Genomic DNA, 23,224 nt, shown 5'->3' on the forward strand with positions numbered 1-23,224 from the left:
ATTCCTTCCTTGGTATTGTATTCCAGGCAGCAGCTTCTTCCAGCGCTACCAGCTGGGAACAATAGCACATAGCTGGGGCTGTTCCAAGGAAAAGGCTGGTCCCTTTTTCCCTGGGAGATTCCCACAGTCACCATGGGAAGGGAGCTGCACAGTGTTGTAAGCAAGCCAGGCTCTTAGTGGCAAGTTCCCATAGACTGCCTTGGACCAGGAGGGGTGGCATAAAAGCAGCAAGTTGGTTTGTCCAGTAGACATCCACTCTGCTGAGGATCACAGGACTGCACCGTCCCCCCCTCTAAGTCCCATAACAGGAGGAAAGCCTGCTGCTTCAGCCCAATCTTCCTTCTCCTCCTCCAACCAGTCTCCTCCAAGGGGCTTCTTCCTCAGCTGTGCCCTCTCCTTTTATCACCAGCAAACCAGCTCTCTTCTTGTTTTCAAATAGGATGGAGTATCTTTCCCCTCTTCTGGCCTTCCACCTATGGTGAGATGTCCAGATCAAAATCCCAGTCAGGTAGCTCATGAGAGTGATGATCACTGTTGCTGTGGGAATCGCCCATTCACTCCTACCCACCATTGGATCATGCGCTCAACTCCTGCTGTCTATCCATACATACTCCATTTCCGTGCACTCTGGCTTCCATCATGGTGTCCCATTGCACCAGAAGTAGTTTAGTCATGCTGGCCACATGACCAGTCTGTGGACAAATGCCGGCTCTCTTGGCCTGAAAGCAAGATGAGCACCTCAACCCCATAGACACCTTTGAATGGACCTAACCATCCAGGGGTCCTTTACCTTATTTTTTACATGTCCTCCTTCACTGATCCATAGTTGCATCTATCAGTGGGGAAGACCAGGGGGGCTAAAATAGCAAAAGAAAACCAGTAAATTTTGACACTACTCTCCCCCCCCCCACATTATGAGTTGATGATTATACCTGGTACTTAGGAATGGAGAAGAAAGTTGGTTCAATTCTCAATTTGATGTGAACCAATATAATTTCCTGAAACAATGTGCAAGCTTGAAACACAGCCATCCTTCAAAATTCACACTGAATTTTGGAACTAAGTTCTCCATCCAAAACAATGTGCAAATACGTATGTTAGGGGGAAACTTCCATTTAAATGCAATGAGGGAGAATTACATACCAAAATGCATATGGAAACTGTTTGCAAAAATGTGTATAAAGTGCACTAAAATGTTGGTGAATTTTCAGAACTTTTAAAAATAGTCGTACCTCGGAAGTCGAATGCCTTGCGAGTCGAATGTTTTGGCTCCCGAACGCTGCAAACCTGGAAGTGATTGTTCCGGTTTGCAAACCTTCTTTGGAACCCAAATGTCCATCGTGGCTTCTGATTGGCTGCAGGAGCTTCCTGCAGCCAATACGAAGCCATGCCTTGGTTTCTGAACATTTTGGAAGTCAAATGGGCTTCCAGAACGGATTCTGTTTGACTTCTGAGGTACGACTGTATATGCAAACTGCTGTGGAAATTGAACTTAATATTAGAAACACAAATAACTGGGGCGGGGAGATGAAATAGTCTAGTTTCTTAACCCCATGGGCACCTAATAAACTTTCCCCTTTCCCCCCACAGCTGTTGTGAGCTCCAGTGCAGGCGGCGGAGGAGGAGGTGGCGGCCTAGGAGGAGGATTTGGCGGTCTTGGTCTCGGAGGTGGTGGCGGTGGATTTGGCGGTCTTGGTCTTGGAGGAGGAGGAGGCGGATTTGGTGGTCTTGGTTTTGGAGGAGGCGGCGGCGGCGGATTTGGTGGTCTTGGCCTTGGTCTTGGAGGAGGAGGAGGGGGATTTGGTGGTCTTGGCTTTGGAGGAGGAGGCGGCGGAGGCAGCAGTGTGTTTAGCTCAGGAGGGGGCAATTTCAGCTCTGGGAGTGGAAAAGGCACTGGGGGAGGAAGCAGCTCTGGTGTGAAAATTATATCTAAAACTTCCACCAGTCAAAAGAGCATCAAGAGCTAAAGGCTAAAGAATCCCCAACAACCTAAACAAGACAAGAAAATGAACACATACAGTGGTACCTTGGTTTACAACCATAATCCGTTCTGGAGGTCCAGTTGTAAACCAAATCAGGTTGTAACCCAAGGCACGCTTTTGCCAATGGGGTCTCCAAATAAAAATTGAGTTGTAATCCAAAAAAAGGGGGGGTTGGCAGGTTTGACATGGTTGTAATCCAAAACAGTTGTAATCCAAAATGGTTGTAATCCAAAATGGTTGCAAACCAAGGTACCACTGTACTCCCCCCCCCCCTTATCCTGCCAGCATTGGTGTAAGTCTCACCAATCACCACAAATGAATTGTTCTAAAAGAGCAGCCCTGAATCTGATCCTTCACCACTCCAACTCACACAAACTCGCCCAGAAGTTCCATTTTGAGCTAAATTGTTATATAAGAAGAATAAATATGCAGAACGTTGTTTAAAAGGTCGGATGCGTGTATTTGAAAAACTGTCTAATGTTAGGGAACTTGCACTGTAACAAACACTGTACATGTCTGGGTCCTCGTGAATGCAAATGAATGTATGTGCATGAAGTTTTCAGCTATGGCAATGTATCAAAATTGCAAAGGGATTCGTCTAAACCTATTCTGATGCCATGAAAATCAGAAACAGGAATAACACTTGGAAACAATAAAACAACTTATCAAATATCAATGTATTCTCTCTCTCTTTCAGGGTAGTGGGGAGGAACAAATAGGACGTGCCAAAATGTAGGTTTTTTTATTTTTTTAAAAAAGCAGATTCAAATGTACAGTGAATGCATGCATGGGTCAAAAAATGAATCCAACTTTAAATAATGTTTTCAACTTTTGCGTTGACATCTTCCACAAGGACTAAGGGATGGCTCAGAGGGGTGGGAGTGTGCCAGGATCACCCAAGGAGTAATGCTCTCCCAAACTTGTACACTTCCAGGATTACAGTACAGGCTTGCCCATGCAGCTGAAGCAGATTTATGCTAAATAATACAAACAGCAATCAAACATATCCTCCTTCAATGAGCCTCGGGTGTGAATGACTCACGTTATTGGTGGTGTGCAGGGACAGGAATGCCTGGAAACAGAACGAATTGTGCAAACATCAGATTTTTCTGATTGCTGTGCGAAATGGAATTGGCCCTTGATTCAGGTTCCATCAAGTCTCTTGATAGTCTGGAAAAAAAGAAAAGGAGGCGGGGAGGAACTGAACCGAAAACACCACCCTCGTCTTGGAAAAGTTTCCAGCAATGGGACAATGCTGGTGCCCTTCAGCCATTCAGTCTGGATACGATCTCTGGGCTTGTACCTTACAGGTCTGACTGTGCAAACTCCTACTCTCATGCTGTGACTTTGCCAATCCTAGTCATGCTGTGCAGTCGTCAGCTCTGTATGTAGCGACAACGAGAGCAAGGATTGTCTGCTTGAGAGAAACATGCTGATCCTGTGTGTTACAAGCTGCTCTGCCTCTTGGATAAAGCAGAATTGCTTCCATTGGGCTCCATGGTGGTTCCCGATCCAGATGTTGACCAGGTAGAGACTTGCTTAGCATTCTTGTGGCCACATAAACCACAATGAAGCCCAGTTGAACAGAATAAAAAAGGAAGCATTAAGTTCAACTAACACAGGATCAAGCTGTCAGATTGCTCGGTTATTAGTATACATCCATGTGGATTTTTCTCACTTTCAAATATTCTACTCTCTTAAAGGATGAGACAGCCAAGGTCAAAAATTCCCCTTGAGCGAGGATGCACATGAAGTGCTTTCTCATAGTTCATAGCTTGCACTTAGTGACCTCTACACTGCAATTTCCTAACCACTGATTCTGAAACCTTGCCGCTAAGGCGACTTTGGAGTCATTGGTTTAAGAATTACATGTATAGTTATAGATTTAAGAACCCAACCCCACCATTTGCTCTGATGCTTAATTCTGAAAACATCCTTAAAAATAAAATTAAGATTTTCTGCTGACCTCAAACCGTTACAAATATTTTGGAACCATCATTTCTAAAATGCAAGAAAATGGAATAACAAATACAACTGTATTTAATGCGTAATGTTGACCTGAAATTGGGGGTGGGAGATTTCAAACTGAACATTTTTGGGTAGATTGTTTTGTTGTTGTTGTTAATAAGAGCTGCCTTTCTTCTAAAAAATAAGAGACAGTGTTGGATAGTGGTTAGAGTGTTGGATTAGGACCTGGGAAACCAGGTTGCAAATCGCCACACAGCCGCGAAGATCACTGCATGACTTTGGGAAACTCACTGTTTCTCTGCCTAACCTAGAGAGGAGTGTGGTGGGGATGAAATGGGGAATCTGGGAGACCCACATATGCCACCTTGAGCTCCTTGGAGGTAAAATAAGATATTGAAATGTTACAAAATACAAGAAACCATAATGACATAAAGTAAGGCACTTTGGGAAAGCAGGTGTTGGTGGTCTCATTTCGCTTTTAATTCCTCCCCTCCCTCTCTGCTTGCTTCCCCACCTAAAGTCAGTGAAGAACTGATGCTTTAACAAGAGGAAAGGCAGAATAGTAGGATCCATTTGTATCAGCATATCTTGGTTGCTGCCTCCAGTGATGGGGTGTTGTCTCGGTGGTAGTCTAATGCCAGGGAGGGGAACTCTGTAGACAATCCAGCCTTACACAGTTTCCACTGACTCTGCTCTTAAGTCCCCTTCCTGTCTTAAAATGCTATATTCCTGAGCAAAAAGCAATGTTAGAATTCACTTGACCCTCTTGGTTTTCTGCTCTCCCGAAATCTTCCAAACCAGCGATAAGGAGCTGCTCAGCTTACAAACATTTTTGAATTCTAATGCATAGATCTATAGCCGCATGTGAAAGTTCCTCTGCCGTTATAGTCCAACGGTTGAGGCTTTAAGGCTGCAATCCTAAATATACTCACAAGGGACTTTCTTCTATGTGACCATGCATAGAATTGCTCTGTTAAACAAGGGGCAATCAGAGATGGCTTCAGAGAAAGGATAACCTCATTCAAACATCAGCTTAGCCTTGACATTTGGATAGTTTATCTTTGTCTAAGGAGCGAAGCTCACTGGCAGGGCATATTCATTGCCTGGAGGACATCTCCAGTTTAGTCCTTGCATCTCTAGGAAAGGATCTCATTCGACAGGGTTGGGGAAGACTCAGAGAAGCCAGTCAGAGAAGTTAGGAGTGGGCTAAACAAACCACAGCTGTAATTCAATTGTCAGGCAGCTGCAATCTACTTCACAGAGTTCACGGTGCAGAAAACCTACATAGCAACATCAAAGCTCAGTTGTCAGTACAATGTTGTTGCAAATGACAAATCATTTATGCACATCAACACCTCCACCTCCAAAAAAAAGCCAGAAGAGGGAACAGGAGACCACCTTTGCAGACAGACAGTTGCTTAAAGTTTGCTCCCATCTCACTGGAAACCATAAGACGACTCCTGATGGAGTCGTGAAATTCACATGACCACACTTTGTGGAGATCTGTATCTTACAGCATGGTCTTTATCTACCCTTGTGTAAACAGGCTCTGTTGGAGAAGGAGGCGGGTGGCAATTGTGGTTAGTAATTTCCACAATTATTCTTAGTTCCCTCTTCTTTTCTTTTTTCTTTTAACGAGACGCCTAACTAAAAATAAAAAGGGGGAAACGTCTATCGCTTCATTGCAAACAAATGCCTCCTCCCAATTCCATACTACCGCCTCAAGTAGGTGTGTTTTAATGAGACAAGTTGCTGCAAGGCATATCAAGATGATGAGTAGATCAGGTTGCCTGAGATCCCGTGCCAGGTTATTTCCCAAGCAGATAAAAGGGGAGGTCTCTGGCTCCTCTATATCAGAGGGGTTCCGTCTTCTCCATCCTCTGCTCTTTCCCTGCAGCTCCGCTTCTAGTCAAAACCCTTTCCTCACATTTTCTCTCTGAAAGAAACCATCATGAGTTTCACATCCTTTCGATCATCCTCCGGAGGGGCAAGAAGAGGCTTCAGCTCTGGCTCCGCAATAGTTGGTGGCGGTGGTGGTGGCGGTGGTGGAAGATCGAGTTTCAGCTCCTATTCTGTTGCTCGGGTTGGAGGAGCAAGAGCTGGAGGAGGTGGCGGCGGCATTGGAGTCGGTGGATTCGGCAGCCGAAGCCTGTACAACATGGGTGGAAGCAAGCGCATATCTTACGGTGCTGGCATGGGGGGCTTCCAACCCGGTTTCGTTAGTGCTGGATATGGCGCTGGTGGAGGAGCTGGGTTTGGTTATGGTCTTGGTGCCGGTGGTGGTGGTGGCTTTGGTTTTGGCGGGCCTGGGATGGGAGGTGCCGGTGGCTTTATGGTAGGTTCTCCAGGGTTTGGTGGAAGAGGTGGCCCAGGGTTTCCAGTTTGCCCTCCCGGTGGCATCCAAGAGGTGACCGTCAACCAGCACCTCCTACAGCCCCTCAACCTTGAGATTGACCCAGAGATCCAAAGAGTCCGCACACATGAGAGGGAACAGATCAAGACACTCAACAACAAGTTTGCCTCCTTTATTGACAAGGTAAGTACCAGAATTAATACCTTCTTGATCATTCTTAACCACTAAGGCACTAAGTTGCAGGTGACTTGTCACCAAATCAGGCCAACACCACAATGGCTCTTTAGGATGGTCTAGACCAGGGGTAGTCAATGTGTTAGCCTCTAGGCTTTGTTGGACTCCAAATCCCATCAGCCTCAGCCAGAATGGCCAATGGCCAGGGTTGATGGAAGTGGCAGTCTAACAGCAAAACGAAGGGCTACTGATTCCTTGTCTCAGATCTAAAACCTGCAAAAGAAAAAAAAAGGTTGCTGTTCCATAAGGTTGTGTTATAAGTAGGAGTATGTTTAAGAGTGATTAAGCATTCCAATTTTTAGAGACATTGCGTGCATGCAATTGTTGAGTAGATTCATTGTTAATGGCTGGGATGGCCACGTCATTTCCTGACATACTGTTTGTGCGGAGGCTGGCTGAGTGAAAAAAACCCTCTCCAAGGAAAATAGAGAGGTCCCCAGTCATGGAGGAGCTGGGCATCTCTAGTCTCCAAAACTAGTAGAGGAAAAATGCAGCATGAGTGAAGTAGTCTAACTCTGGAAGCCTTTGATTGCTTCTGAACCATCTGTCACAGAGGCTCGTTTTTGGCATCCATTTCACAGTCAGCTCCTCAGTTGTTGGAGCTGAGTATGATCTCCATGTATGGTTCTGTTAATACTTAGAACAAAGTGACAAATCTCTTTTACAAGATGGCAGTGTGGTGTCATTGAGGTTAGAGTGCAGCTGGTCAGAGTTTCTCTGGTGTATAACAAGATCTAAATACGATAAAGATAATCTAACACCCTATTATTATTATTATTATTATTATTAGGCATGCCAATAAATATGCATATAAAAAGCACACGATTTTTAACATTACTCAGAGCATCAACTCCTCCCTAATGATTCTAGGTCTATGTTCTATGTTCTTTGGAGTGACTCTTGATTGGTTGGTTGATATTAGTGTGCGCTTGCTGAGAATCTGGTAGTAGTAGCAAAGTGTCTAAGCAGAGGTTGCAGGTCATTCCTGCCAGTTTTCATCATTCTAAACCTGATTTTCTTGACCCCTTTTCCTCTCCTTGCTCTTTCTCCTTTTTATCCCTCACAATTCCTTCTGTTCTCTGTTGTACCATTCTGGCACATTAGGGAGCAACATAAGCAAAACATAGCTCCCTGGCCAAAGGAGCTTACCGTCTAAACTTAAACACTGAGATGAAAGAGACAAATGGGGAGAGGAGAGGACAAGAAGGGACAGATGTGAGAAGATGCATTTAGGTTCCATTTCAGCTGGGGGACAAGGACTAAAGGGTTAAGGCAACATCTTCATTGAACAAGGGTGGGTCTTCACTTATTATCTCCATCTGTCTCACTGGACAGCTCATCCCTTTCTGTCCAGCAGATTTGTGGATTGCCTATATACAGTACCACCAATGCCTTTACCATTCCATCTTGCAGGTCCGTTTCCTGGAACAGCAAAATAAAGTCCTTGAAACCAAATGGGACCTCTTACAACAGCAGGGGACAACTGTTCGACAAAACAGAATTGAACCCATGTTTGAGACTTATATCAACAACCTCAGGAGGCAGCTTGATTCTATTTTGAATGAACGGGGAAGACTGGACTCAGAACTGAGGAACATGCAAGACATGGTGGAAGACTACAAGAACAAGTAAGAACCTGTCTCTTCCAATTCACATAAATAGGAATACTCCATCTAACCTCCATACAGAGAGATAAGGGTAACATTTACTGCTAGGGGTTTGGCCCAGGCATATGCATATGTTAACCCTGAAATTGATCCCATTAAGTTCAATGGGTCTAACTCCCAAGTAAGTGTGGATAGGGCTGCAGCCTTAGATATGGTAAGAATCTGAATGCTCTTATAGGCTAGCACCTTCTATTGGTCCCAAAATATCTAACGATCAAAATACACTGGTGAAAATCCCTGTGCACGTCCACTGCGTCCTTTGATCTGGAGTAACCTGTTTTGTGGCAAACAATGTCACTCCTTTTCTTTCTGGGAGTCTTGGAGAACTAAACTTTACCTTCCTTGAACTGATCCAAATAGAAGTGCCAGGGCGTGCTTACTGTACATCATGAACATGTTTATTCAGGTTGATTGAGTATTATATAGCTCTGTAAGTTATTTTCGCATGCTTCCTTTTGTTTAACGAAACAACTGTTCTTGAATCTGTATAAACTTTTGTTGGCTAAGGCTTGGCAGAATTCATGGGTGAAGCTAAGGCTGCATTCTCAACTCCCATTTCCCTAGACATAAGTCCACTGAATTCAGTAGGAATTACTTCTGAGTAAACATGGCTAGGATTGCTGCCTAATACTCTGTTGGCAGTGCCGCTCCATCAAATTGCTCAAAATGACCGACAAGGCAAAAAGGAGATAGATGAAATGGTGGTAAGAATAATTTCTCTATCTATACAAAAAAAAAAAAAAAAAAAATCCCCTCTTTGAAATCCTTTTGCTGGAAGGCAAACTAAATTACCAAAGATCTGTCAGCAGAGCTTTCTAAGGATGAACCTGCGAGATGCAAATCCTTCCTGCCTTTCTTTTGTTGAAGTCAGCTCCACCCTGCCCAGCAAAAGGGTTCACTTGGCCCTAAGTCATGAAGTTTCATAAAAGGGATGCCTCTAACACATAACCACAGTTCCTCTGGCCACACCTTGTTAAGCAATCAGAGATTCCATTAAACTGTACAGTGAATTAGCATTACATCATTGATGCCATGTCACAGAGGTCTTTTCTTACAGCAGGGGCATCTACTGCCTTTCAGAGCCATTTTACAAATTTAATGGGAGCTAGTCAGTATATACGCTCAGCTGGGGTCACCAGCCAATCCCTGGCTCTCAGTGATCTGAGACACGTGTTTCCAGACTTGTGGCTGTTTTATTCACATACAGTATTGCAATTTTTAAAAGCATTTCTAAAGGGGAAAATTAGATGTATGCCAAAAACATGTAAGGTGCATGAAACAGCCTTTCAGTATTGCTTAAGGAGGGAATATGTGCCTCCTCAGAAAAGCATTTGTAGAACAAATCGCTTTGTATCGCCTAAGTAGCCTAGCCAAGCCAAAACTTGGGAGGGTTGAGACATTCTTGCATTTGCATGGGAAACCTACTTAGTTCACACTTCTAGAACCAACATGCAAACTGAAACACAGCCGTCTGTCGAATTTTGCACTTCTCTGAATTTCACAAGGCAGTTTTCTATCAAACTATGCATGTATTAGGGAGAAACGTGCATAATGACAGAGGTATTCATGAAATAGCATACAGAGAAGCATTATATTCTGGAAAGTTGCTTGCAAAAAGGTGTACGTTAAAAGTGAATACAAAAATGTGTTCGTTAAAATGTGCTTTAAAGTGCATGCAAATGTTCATGACGATTCTTTTTAATGCAAACTGCTGTGGAAGATATGGAATACTGTATTTAAGATTGGAAAAATGAGGAACCTTTAGAACAGAATTTGACTAATTCATCCACCCCTCTGTGTGGGACAAGTAGCAAGACGGCTTACCTATGCTGCAAAAACATCTATTTCATGCTAGTCTACCAATAATGGCTTCTCCCATATAATATTGCGGGTTGAAATTGCTCAGAGAGTTGAATACTGTCATTCTTGTCTACTCCTGCACTTTGCACTACAGTTCCCAGGTTTCCCTGTGGGAGGATTGCTAAACCAACGTAAATCTATAGCGCATGCTTTCCCTTAAAATGCATGCAGAATTTTCTGTTTTCATATTTGGATTGACATTTAAACACTGTTGCTAATCCATCCAGCAAGAAAGGTCAATGTGTACCTAGCAGTTAAAGGAAGAAGGTGGATTCTGAAAGCCTGAATTAACGCATCCATTGCAGACACCCATTTCTTCCACAAGCTCTCTGCAGTAGATAAGAGCACAATGAGAAAAGCATGAGAGAGGCCATCAGGAGACAATCGCAGCTGGCCATTAAAAGCATGATCCTGGTAATCTATCAACATGCTCTGAAAGCCCTCCAAGGAGAAGTCCATGCACTGTGCAGATGGTGCTTCTGCAAGAGTTAATAACCTGGAAGAGTTAATAACCTGCAAGAGTTAATAACACTTTGACCCGAAGTGTGAACTCTGAATAGAATGGGTTGCTCTTGACCTCCTCATGCTTTATTTCTGCTAACTATGCTAGGTTCTCACCCTGAAAAGTACTGGTGCTACCTTTGCTCTCTCTTGTCCCAACAGATATGAAGATGAAATCAACAAGCGTACCGGTGCAGAGAATGAATTCGTGGTGCTGAAGAAGGTACATTTTATTTTATCATTACAATATCTTAAGTAACATGGTGGAAGGACAGGAAACCTATGGTTCTCCGAATGTTGTAGTCAACATCCTTGGCCATTGGCTGGAACTGGAGGGAGCTGGATTCCAACAACATCTGGAGGGCCACAAGTTCACCATCCCTGGTCCTGAATAGTGACCAGCTGCTCTGTGCTGAGTCAAAGCATTGGTTCTCTTCTAGCACACAACTACCAGGCTTGGTTGACAGATCTTTCATATAGCATAGTACCAAAGAGTCTTCAGCTGCAGAGGTTTATAGTGACAGATCTTGGACAGTTTCTACATTTAATAATGCTATTCTGCTGTGGCCTTTAACAACTGCTCAATGCCCATGTTGTCCTGCTAAACTTCAGTTTTTTAAAAAATGGAAGGGCGACATTCAATGTCTGCAATATTGGATTCTTCATGAGATTAAACAAAACCTGCCTGATTTGCTGCATTGTTCAAAAGATGGTCCTAAATAGCTCTAATTCTCCCCACCCCTCAAAATATACTGACGCTTCTCATGTTTTTTGCAGGATGTTGATGGTGCCTATATGAACAAGATTGAGCTCGGTAGCAAAGCAGATTCTCTGAATGATGAAATTCTGTTCCTGAAAAACCTGTTTGAGATGGTAAGCGTCCTCCCTTAGGCACCTGAAAATTTCACTTCTAGAATTGAAATGAACTTCCTAGCCAGTCCAAGCCATTGCAGCATCTTGTCCAGTACTTGCTACTCCAACTGGCATTATCTCTGCCAGGTGCCTTTCCAAGCCCTGCCAGTTGGAGATACCAGGAACTGAACTGCGGACCTTCTGCATGCAAGACATGTGCTATCCTCCCTCCAGAAAACATAGACGCACTGAGCCCAGTAGGTGCTGGGAACTTAAAGCAGAATCCTGGCTTCTCTAATTTGTATGCATCCTCAAGTAGGCAGGAACTATATTGGAAAGCTGGAATTACAGAAATGTTCTCTGGAAACATACACATTTTCAAACTGTGTGTGTGTGTGTGTGTGTGTGTGTGTGTGTAGAGGCATGTTTTATTGTAGTTCAGGCAAACGAAGGTATATATATATGTAAGATCATAGGGCTAGGAAGCTGTTCCACTAGTGGCAGCAGAACATTTCAGAGGGAAAATGAATTCCGATTTGGACCTTCATCTTGAAAATACATTTCCCTTTCAACAACAGCAACAAAACCATTCTAAGTTAACATTACCTCTTTACACAACATAAAGAGGGCCATCTAAAAAGCAAAATGCTAATGGAAAAGCAAATGGAGGGTATGGGAGGAACTCCTGAGACATGCAAATCACATGGGTTTGTTGAAGCATGTATAAATGCATCACTCATTTAGATACTCCACTGTGGAAAATTTCATGTTGCATTTTCCGCTGGGAACGTTACATTTCTCAAGGAGGTTTTGGGGATTATTATTTCTGTCCCCACCTACCTTTGCTGATGCATTTGAATAGATTTTAAAGCGAGCAGAGACTTACTGGCATCAATTATCACATCTTGTGCAATTTATGAATACTTTCCTCCAGCTATTACTGGAAGAAGACAGGGAGCTGTATCTGAATAACGCTTCCGCCTTGGGGAAAGTGTCTAGTCTGGGCTTGATGCGTGCAAGCCTTGGAAAATCCACCTCCGCTCTTGGCTCAGGATCCAAGTCATATTAATCACTTTGATTAGGAAACTTTTTTTTTTTTTTGTAACTGAAGCTTATTCAATGCAATTTGAGTTTAGCTCCCAGCAGTTGGGTAGAAAGATGACAATGATAATGGCGGTAAACTAATAAGTGAAGCCACACATTAGAATTCAGCAGTGGTGATACAAAACCACAAGTTTTATGTACCCCCGTTTAACCTCCACTGTCAGAAGTTGCATGCCTCTGGAGAGCATTCTTTTTATTCTTCTTTATTAAGTTTCCATACTGCCCTTCATCTCAGGATCACAGTTTACAATATAAAGGGAAAGGGAAAGGGAAAGGGACCCCTGACCATTAGGTCCAGTCGTGTCCAACTCTGGGGTTGCGGCGCTCATCTCGCTTTATTGGCCAAGGGAGCCAGTGTACAGCTTCTGGGTCATGTGGCCAGCATGACTAAGCCGCTTCTGCCAAACCAGAGCAGCGCACAGAAACACCGTTTACCTTCCCGCCGGAGCGGTGCCTATTTATCTACTTGCACTTTGACATGCTTTCGAACTGCTAGGTTGGCAGGAGCAGGGACTGAGCAATGGGAGCTCACCCCATTGCGGGATTCGAACCGCCGACCTTCTGATCGGCAAGTCCTGGACTCTGTGGCTTAACCCGCAGCACCAAATACAAAAATACACAGCACGGTAACAAACAAAAGCAATGCCCCTGCCCCCAGTATTATTATTTATTACTAATTTCTGGGAATTCTGGGTGGTAAGTGTGATGTTGTACTCGGGGGCTTTTTGCAGGCTTCGTACAGGCATCTGGTTGGCCACTGTAAGAACAGGATGCTGGACTAGGTGGGCCTTTAAATTGGGCCTGATCCAGCAGGGCTCTTATGTTCTTAGCCTTTAGAAAGAGCAAACAAAAATAGGACTTTGGCTTATCTTGCCTATTCTGTGTGTGTCAATGTATAGCTGAGCTGAGGATCAGACTACATAACATTTTCATAACATATATATGAAGTTTATGTCTCAAAAGGGGAAGATTTGTTAACTGCGCAGTTATTTAATTCATGCTGCAGTTCAAAGTGTCAAAATTCAAGCAAAGTGATGCAGTTTGGTAATTTTAGACTTTCTGGACTGAATGGTGTTATTGGGAGCGAGTCTTCTAGATAGTGATGTGTAAGATAGTCTTGCTGTGTTTGGGGTCCTCCTGCACATTCTGATGAGTGGGACCCCAGATATCTGTCCCTGCACTGACTATGCCATTGGGAAAAATAATCCTCCAGAGTTTCCAGTTTTTCATGTGCACTTTGGTCATCATCAGATTAACAGCTTCCTTTTTGGAGGCCAAAACCAAAGAATCCTGGGTGTTTTCATAATACTGTGTTAGTAGAACTGGCACATTGTCCTGTTCAGTTTGCACCCGTGTCTGAAAGAATGTGAAAATGTTTTGGCCCTGATGCAGTTTGAATCACAGACAATAAGTTATGTTTAAGCATTGATGGTACCAGCTGGGGATCCCGGTCAAAAAGCAGTTAGTTCATTGGGCTTTGATGAGCATCACAATGTGAAAGGGGTTGAAGATGCATATATATATATATATATATATATATGCAGGTTTTGGTGTCCTCGGGTGTCTTCCCGTGTAAAAGACACGGGAAGACACCCGAGGACACCAAAACCTGCATTCCTGTACCCGTGAAAATCTACGAAAGCAATATATATATATATATATATATATATATATATATATATATATATGCACTGGCTATCCACATAAAAAATGAGTTCCACGTGGGGATCTCATTGCTCAGTCAGTACAATTACCTAGATAACAACCATGTTAAGTAAGCAACTCCCTATATACATTTATATTGCCTTCTTTCAATGCATTCCAGAATGCAACAAAATCCATCATAGGGAACATTGGAGGGTGAAAAGTAGAAGCTATTCAAATCAGAATATAAATGAACATGTTTGCAAAAAAAAAAAAGTCAAGCTTGGAGAATTTACAGAAGGTTTTTATTTTCTACATTCAAAACTGTCATGTTCCATTGCTTCATACAATCAGACGCATATTTTTTTTAAATCTTTGCAGGAACTAGCTAATATGCAGCAGCAGGTATCAGATACCTCTGTTGTGCTGTCAATGGACAACAACAGAAGCCTGGACCTGAACAGCATCATTGCTGAAGTCAAGGCGCAGTACGAAGACATTGCCAACAGGAGCAGAACCGAGGCTGAAAGCTGGTATCAAAGCAAGGTGAGTGGCAGCTCAAGGCCTAGGAGTTACCTCTAAGCTAAGAAAGTTTTTCGTAAGGGAACATTCCAAAATGGCATCATCCACCTGCAACCTAAAGCAGTAGAGGGAAAGTCAATGTTGCTGTTGCTGGACTCTCACCAGCCTCAGTGGCATGGTCAATGATCAGGGATGGTGGGAGTTGGAGACCAGAACATCTGGAGGACACCACACTGGTGACCCCTGGTCTGCTACCTCAGCCAGATTTTACCTCCTAACTCATTGACATGTGTAGACCAGGCAGGCTTGAAATACTCAGAGATACTCTTGGGTTCAACTTAAAGTCAAATTTGAAGCAAATATGAAGGGTCTTCCTCAGAAGATACATCAGTCAGACTCTCTAAGATTTGCAACATATGTAGTGTATAAGGATTGTATTCACAACACTTAAAAGAAGTGTGGAAAGCTAAGAGAGTGAAACGGCTGAGATTGGGGTGGAAATGTGCCTCCTTTGCTGTCCTGCTGCTCAACAAGCCAAGCTAGAAATAAATAGCTGGAATTATAAACTGCGGCAACACAGATACGGAAAGCAAATAGGAACTTGAATTGATCTTGACTGTCCAGGCAGAGCAAAGTAAAAGGTGTGGCAATGAGATTCCATTCCTAAAGTATTAATGGAAAGAGGACCTGAATGAAGAGTGACTTAGCAAATAAAACTCAGCAAATCCTCGCAGCAAATCTTGGCAGCTTTCTTCCTCTGTGGTTGAGCTGGCCCTACTATTAAGTAGGCAGCTGCCTCAGGCAGCAGATTCTTAGTGTCATTGAAGTGGAGCAAGTAACTTCTTTTATTATAACTTTTTAAAAAAAAACTGGAAGAGGAGAAGAACCATTTAGATTTTCCACTTCAGGATCCAAAATATCTCTGGCCAGCCCTGCTCCTGGATGGCAAGCAGATCTCCTGTTTGGAGAGAGCAGGCAGACGTGCACCCACCAGCCCTATCATAGATGCAGCTTCATCCAGAAATAATGCTTGACAGATACATCTGGCCTGGGGATCCTGCAGGCCTCCAGCAAAAGCTGAGCCCTCACTTCTCAGATTTGCTTTTCAAAACCGTGTCATTCGATGCAAGACAGAGGTGTATGGCACACCCTGAGATTGCTAGCTAATTCCCTGTCTCAGTTGTGGCTGCCTCAAAGGGTTAGCAAAAGACATAGGGAAAGGGAAAGGGACCCCTGACCGTTAGGTCCAGTCGTGGACGACTCTGGGGTTGCGGCGCTCATCTCGCTTTACTGGCCAAGGGAGCCGGTGTTTGTCTGCAGACAGCTTCTGGGTCATGTGGCCAGCATGACTAAGCCACTTCTGGCGAACCAGAGCAGCGCACGGAAATGCCGTTTACCTTCACGCTGGAGTGGTATCTATTTATCCACTTGCACTGTGTGCTTTCAAACTGCTAGGTTGGCAGGAGCAGGGACCGAACAACGGGAGCTCATTCTGTCGCAGGGATTCGAACCGCTGACCTTCTGATCGGCAAGCCCTAGGCTCTGTGGTTTAGACCACAGCGCCACACGCATCCCAGCAAAAGACATATGCAATGACAATTGATCACGCTGAAACCTTACAACTCTTATTTATCTATCATCTGAAATTCAGTGTCCCAGCCTCCCTCAGTCTGGTGCTCCTTTGGGGCCACATTTAGTTCTCACTCCACCTGATTTCCCAGCTGTGTTGTGGGAGCTTCAACCATATATAATGGATGAGATTCTAATCCTTCCTCCTTTTCCTCTGAATATTAGTATGAAGAGCTACAGGTCTCTGCCGGACGCCACGGCGATGACCTTCGCAACACCAAGACAGAAATTTCTGAGCTTAACCGGGTGATCCAGAGGCTGCGAAGTGAAATTGATGCCTTAAAGAAACAGGTACAATCTTTTTATGTTTGACATGCAGGGCAGACCAGTGGCTGCTTCTGTTTCATAGAATCGTAGTTGTGTAGCTGCTAACTTACTTTGGGCAAACCAGGGGGTTGGACTCGATGGCCCTTGTGGTCTCTTCCGACTCTATGATTCTATGATTCTAAGTCTCCCTCAACAAGGTCATACCAGGGCTAGCACAAGACAGGTCACTAGCCAAGGTGAGCCCAATGTGGCAGTGCAGGCCCTGTCCCAGGCCACCTCTTCCCAGAATGCCTTGCTCTGAGAAAGAAGCTCCTTCCCTTCCTCAGAATGCAGCTGAGAAGGGAATGATGGGGAGGTCTGCTTCTGCTGCACTAGCAGTGGCAAAACAAGAATGGCAAGCAAAGTGGGTACAGGAGCAACAGGAGATGCATGGAAATAGGGTCTGGGAGCACTAATTTGCCCGGCTCTTTCTCCTCCTCCTGTGAAACTGGCTTTAGAAATGGTTTGGTTGCTATTGTTGATGCTGTTTGTAACAAAGGTTTAATCATCACTATCAGTTCATTTCACGGTGCTGATAAATATCATGGATAATAACACAGCTCTCATTGCACAAGTGCTACAGGGTGTCTATGCAAGAGAGCTGAACAAACCATAAATTAGTTCTTTTACAGTATCTCCCAGGCATTGCAAAGGCGAGGAGGAATCTCCTCCTCCACATTTCCCTAGGTACCACACAGGTAGACAGTGTACTGAAAGAGTCCACACCCTACAAAGTTCACAATAGGAGTGTGTTGATATCTTTCCCTTATTGCCAAGCCAAGCAAAGCAAATCCAATTATTATTTATACTGATCATTTGCCTTTTAATCCACTCTTAGGGAATGGGCACCGCAAAGCAAAAAGCAAAAAAAAAACACAAAAAACCCATATATAAATATATATATATGCGCAGAAGACATGGGGTATAGACACTGGAAAATGCTTACAATCTGAGCATTGCTTCTGGAATTACTGCACATGGAGGCATACCTGTGGGGAGCAGGGAATCAATACAGTGTACAGTGGAGGCCCTGCTGAAGCATAATATTTTTTACATGCAAAAAGTTGCACTCAGCCTCACTGCTTGGGGACAGATCTGCCCTCATCAAATGTAGGTTATTTCCAGCACTGCAGAAAATGGGCAAAATGAACAACTCACACACATGCTCGGGTGCATGATAATGCACCCCTAGCATGTATCTACAATGAGTCAATCTAGTTATTATTATGGTTTTATATCTACACCTTCTTACAATTGTGCATGCAGTATCCATACCTCTTGGGTTACCTCTGCAGATAGCATAAGCTGTACAGAGCATCTTGTTGCATGTGAGCATGGCCATTTCAGGGCTTGCATCAGAATTCATTGTCCATTGGACTTTCCTGGAATTTATGATCCTGAATCATTAAGGGATGGAAAGAGCATTTCCCCTAAAATGTCCATTGTAACAGTTTTCACGCAGAAGTCCCATCTCCCCACAGCAACCATTCCAAAAGTGCTCTCCAGGAGTTGCAGTCAAACTTTATTTCAAAAGCACTCCGTGGATTCCATTAATGCCATTGGCAGATTTGGTGAAAGAAAACATCCAGATCTTTGAGAGCACAAATCCTCTGCTTTAATCCTTGGACAATGTTGGTTATTGGCTGGAATATCTGGAGCCACTGTTTCTGCTTTGTCCTGATTGATGCAGGAGAAACAAAAACTTTAGATGCTAACTGGGTGAAACCTTTTTTTATTCTGGTGTAGGGAAGGGGGAAGATTGGACCATAGTGATAACCCCCCCCCCAAAAAAAAATGTCCAGAAGTCACAATTATTATTTATTGGTAATGGTCCCCAAAACTGTCCAGATATTGCAGTTACTTCTTATTAGTATCATTAATAAATAAATCTCCTTGTGTGCAGTGTGCCAATCTACAAGCTACCATTGCTGAGGCTGAGGACCGTGGAGAGCTCGCCCTCAAGGATGCCAGGCATAAACTGAACGAGTTGGAGGAAGCCTTGCAAAGAACGAAGCAGGACCTGGCTCGCCAGCTCAAGGAGTACCAGGAGCTGATGAACGTCAAACTGGCCCTGGACATTGAAATCGCCACCTACAGGAAGCTGCTAGAAGGAGAGGAAATCAGGTAGGCTGGCAGCAGCAACCATACTCTAGCAAAAATGCCCTTGATGGTTTACTAAACCAATCGGTCATCTCCCCTTTGAATAGATTCCATCAAAATTCATTTTGAATTTCCTCCAAAGAGAACATTCCAAACTCACCTCAAAGCCAGGCAAAAACCACACCTTGAAGCTAATAGAAGGTATTGATGGTTGTGCCTGAGGTCCCATTAAGGTTCCTGGCAATCCAACCACAATATCATGTTCTTGTGAGGTTGTGTTTAGGCATTTAGATGCCCAGGTATGGGGCTACCCTCAGCATTTGTTGAAATGTGATGGGAAAAGAATACTTCTACAGTATAGCAATGAAGTGCCGTATTTTTCGTCCCATAGGACGCTCCGTCCCATAGGACGCACCTAGTTTTTGGGGGGGGAAATAAAGGAATTTTTTCCCCCTTTATTTCCCCCCCAAAAGCAGGTCGGGGAAACCAAACCAGGTCGAGGAACAGCGGGATGGCGGCGCTGCGCCTCCCTGCTGTCCCCCGAGCTTGTGGGGCTGGCCGATGTCTGTCCGGTGTGAGGGGCGCTCTGCTTCAGGGTGCCCTGCCCGCCGGGCGGCAGGCTGCTATCCGCAGTGCGGGGAGCCCTGCGGGGAACTCCCGCAGGGCTCCCCACACTGCGGATGTGTTCCCGAAGCGTTGGGCACTCTGCTTTCAGGGCGCCCGACGCTCCGGGAAGCAGGCTGCTATCCACAGCCTAGACATCCCTGTGGGACCTCCCGCAGGGCTGCCTAGGCTGCGGATGTCTTCCTGAAGCCTGGAGAGCGAGAGGGGTCGGTGCGCACGACCCCTCTCGCTCTCCAAGCTTCAGCGAAAGCCTGCATTCGCCCCATAGGACACACCCAGATTTCCCCTTCATTTCTGGAAGGGAAAAAGTACGTCCTATAGGGCGAAAAATACGGTATAACAGCCTATGGTCCTTTGAAAGTTTTTGGACTGTAGCTCTCATCGCCCCGATCATTCATCATGCTAACTGGGGAGGGTGGGAATTGGAGCTCAGTAACATCTGAAGAGCCACAGATTCCCTTTGCCTTTTCCAGAGGGACCATCTGGTCCTATCATTACATATGCAATAACCACTGTCTGGTTTAACTGTAGCTCTTTGGGAAGGTCTTTTGAGAAAGTTGGTGGGTGACTTTCCCTTACTGTGATTATTGTGGGGATTACACTCCTGTTGCCTATTTTATTGTTACTTTTATAAAAAAAAAACCACACACACATAGAAAACTGATAATTGCTTGCTTTAATTTACCTGTCTTTAGCTGCTTAGAATAGAGGAAAAGCAAATAAATGCATAATCAATCATTTAATTAATTAAACATACAGAATCATGCACATATGCATTCCTAAAGCAATTAGCAATTTTATGACCAAAAAGGGATATTGAGCTGACTTTTCTTTACAGTTTTTTATTTTTAAAAAAATGCTGTGTGAATATGCAACTTTTACTTGGCTAAGGAACAGATGACTCCTCAAGAGTTCTACCTTACAATAGCTCCTTGATTAGATTAAAATGTGGGACATAGTTTACTACAAGCTGAGGCATCCACTGAATTAATTGTACCAATTATGTCCTCCTTTCATCTTCCTAGGTTGTCAGAAGGCCCTGGAAATGTGAGCTACTGTAAGTACCATCTCTGTTTCTGGATTTGCTTCTTGTTTTTGTTTACTCGCTTACTTCGCCAAACCTTTATTAGGCATTACAAATATAGGCCATCATAAAACATCCATATATAATTTTTTTAAAATATATACAAATAAACAGCCATGTAAGAAAAAGGTAAAGGACCCCTAACAGTTAAGTCCAGTCATGGACAACTCTGGGGTTGCGGCGCTCATCTGGCTTTACTGGCCGAGGGAGCCGGCGTTTGTCCGCAGACAGTTTTTCCGGGTGATGTGGCCAGCATGACTAAGCCGCTTCTGGCGAAACCAGAGCAGCGCACGGAAACGCTGTTTGCCTTCCCTCCAGAGCGGAACCTATTTATCTACTTGCACTTTAAAAATATGTAATAGGAGGATTTTCACTGGAGTTTCTTCCCGCAAAATAGTGCCATTCACCACTCTATGAGATACTATTGATAAAAACTCAGCCACCCTTGCAGTTTCTTCCGAGCTAATACCAGATAGAATCTGATATTTTCCTTGTGCCGTGATGTTAGACACCCAAAATAGCACATGTTTGTGTAGCTGGTTGTACAATGGACAGTCGAAAAAACTGTGTTCTATTGTGTCTGGCATGTTCAAAGAACATCTGCAGTGTCTGTCGTTTCTGGGGATGTTTAAATATCTGCCCTTGACAAAAGCTGAGGGGAAAACAGTTCCGTTGGGCTAACATAAACGCCCTGCATTGGACTGGAATTCTTAATTTTGAAATATAAATGACCCTGTCATTTATATAATGTATTAAAAATACATTAAAACTTCAGTCATTAAAAACTTCCCTAAACAGGATACATCTCAAGAAACTTGAGTGTATCTTATCTAAATCACTATTATATGCTTGTATCCATATTGGGATCCCAAACAGTAGCTGGGACGACACTTTAGCTTGAAAAAATTGAATAGCAGCTAGTATAAATTGGTTACCTTTCTGAAAATGAAAGTGAGCTGCTGGTTTTTGTTTGCTCAAGGCAGTGTTTCTCACACTGGGGTCCCCAAGCTGTTGTTGGACCACAACTCCCATCATCCCTGGCCACTGGTCCTACTAGCTAGGGATGATGGGGACCCAAGTTTGAGAAACATTGGTTCAAAGAGATTCCATTGAAATCATGGCTCTTTCCAAGAGACACAAGGAACTTAACTTTCCATTGTTAATATTTTCCAGCTGTGGTCAGCAGCACCACCACCTCTGGCTACGCTGGCGGAAGTGGCCTTGGGTTAGGAGGAGGACATGGTAGCGGCATGGGAGGAGGTTTCGGACTCGGAGGAGGCGGTGGCGGCTATGCTGTTGGAGGTGGAAGCGGATTCGGCGGCAGCAGCAGCGGCTTCGGCGGCGGCAGTGGTTTCGGCGGTGGCAGTGGCTACGGCGGCGGAGTCAGTATGGGAGGTGGTAGCAGTTACAGTTCTGGCGGGGGCCGTGTCTCCTCAAGTGGAGGAGGAGGAAGCTCCAGTGTGAAAATTGTATCAAAAACCACTTCGAGCAAGAAAAGTGTCTATTAAAAAGGGTTAACTCGCCACTACCACCACCACTTCTGAAATAGCAATGAGCGTTGCCACCTGCAAATCGAAGCTCTTCAGCCCACTGTGTAAATAGCTCAGCAAAGCTCTTCCCCTCTGATACTGTCACCTTTTCCATTTGAGTTTGCCTGCCATATGGATCCAGACCTTTGCACCCTGATCCAGCACTGCTGACTCGGATCGCAGGTTTCTGCACCGGGATCGGCTGCAGCCAGTGCGCAGTGAGCTCCTGAGCTGACAAATCGTGAGCCGTCCATAGAGCTCTTTAAACAAAGGTCTCAAAATTATCTACTAAGCTACAGGGTCTCACTGTACAGTGATTGCATGATTGCTCCTAGGTGTGCATAAAAAAGAGAGTCCCATTTTAGAAAAGTTCAAGTAGTAGATGGTTAACCTTAAATACACCCTTAGGTCCTTTGGACAGCAATCGGATTTAAGTTTGCACTTACAGTTAAGTTCTTGGTTGAATTAACAGCTTTCAGTGCTATGCTTAATAGACAGCTAACATCAAAGCTTATGGGAACTTCCAGGTAGACAGGCAGCACGAATCCGCCTGCACACACACTTTCTGAAATCTCTCTCTCCTGCTCAAGCATGTTCTTTGTAATTTCGAATGGAGACAGTGTAAAGCTGTAGACCCGTAAAGTCATCAGATCTTGCCAAAAGGAAATAGTTTTGAGACACCAGTGATAAGATCTTGCTCTCACCCTTCTGTTGTAACATGCATGGAGCTTATTTTATAACAGCAAAATCGTATTTGATTCCTTCTTTGAAGTGAAAGCAAAAATTGGAAAAGGTGATTGCTTATTCTGCTGCTGCTGCTGTTTTATGAACTGTAACACTGAATTCTAACGCTTGATTCTAATGGCTATGGACCCATGCAAGGCTGCGTGACAAATAAAGAGCAACTGTCATTTTTAAGCCTGCGGTTCTCCTTGTCTTCTTTTCCTCCAACCCCCCCCCCCCCCCAGGTTTTATGTGCATTGCCAATCTGCTAAAACTGCTTCCACAATTCACACTGGTCTTTCCCTGGAATTCAGACATCCTTTTTCAGTCTTTCTGAGTCATGTCACTAGTCCCTAGGCTGGATGAGGCCATGAGCATATGAAGTTGCCTTGTTCTTAATTAGACCATTGAAGCATCCAGCGTAGTATTGCGTGTATAGGTCCCCAAGCCGCCCCTCAAAATAATTCACACATCACACGTAATTTTAGTTTTAGGTTTTGGGGCACTATTTTGGCCACAACTTTATTAAAATACAAAATCTG

The 23,224-nt window shown here is 44.1% G+C and overlaps 1 protein-coding gene and 1 long non-coding RNA gene across 2 annotated transcripts; both read left to right on the forward strand.

The window, feature by feature from the left end:
* The first annotated feature begins 5,723 nt into the window (after positions 1-5,723).
* On the forward strand, positions 5,724-22,877 carry LOC310840167 (keratin, type II cytoskeletal cochleal-like). The gene is made up of 9 exons (XM_083729445.1): positions 5,724-6,486; positions 7,951-8,165; positions 10,728-10,788; positions 11,343-11,438; positions 14,547-14,711; positions 16,482-16,607; positions 18,526-18,746; positions 20,372-20,403; positions 21,604-22,877. The coding sequence occupies exons 1-9, from the start codon at positions 5,902-5,904 to the stop codon at positions 21,936-21,938; spliced, it is 1,836 nt and encodes a 611-aa protein (XP_083585571.1). The 5' UTR covers positions 5,724-5,901; the 3' UTR covers positions 21,939-22,877.
* LOC310840235 lies at positions 18,753-20,098 on the forward strand. The gene is made up of 2 exons (XR_014561854.1): positions 18,753-19,077; positions 19,668-20,098. It is a non-coding gene; the product is annotated as an uncharacterized lncRNA (long non-coding RNA).
* Positions 22,878-23,224: the final 347 nt, after the last annotated feature.

This window comes from Podarcis gaigeae, assembly GCF_964106915.1.
Source record: "Podarcis gaigeae genome assembly, chromosome: 2".
Taxonomy (NCBI): Eukaryota; Metazoa; Chordata; class Lepidosauria; order Squamata; family Lacertidae; genus Podarcis; species Podarcis gaigeae.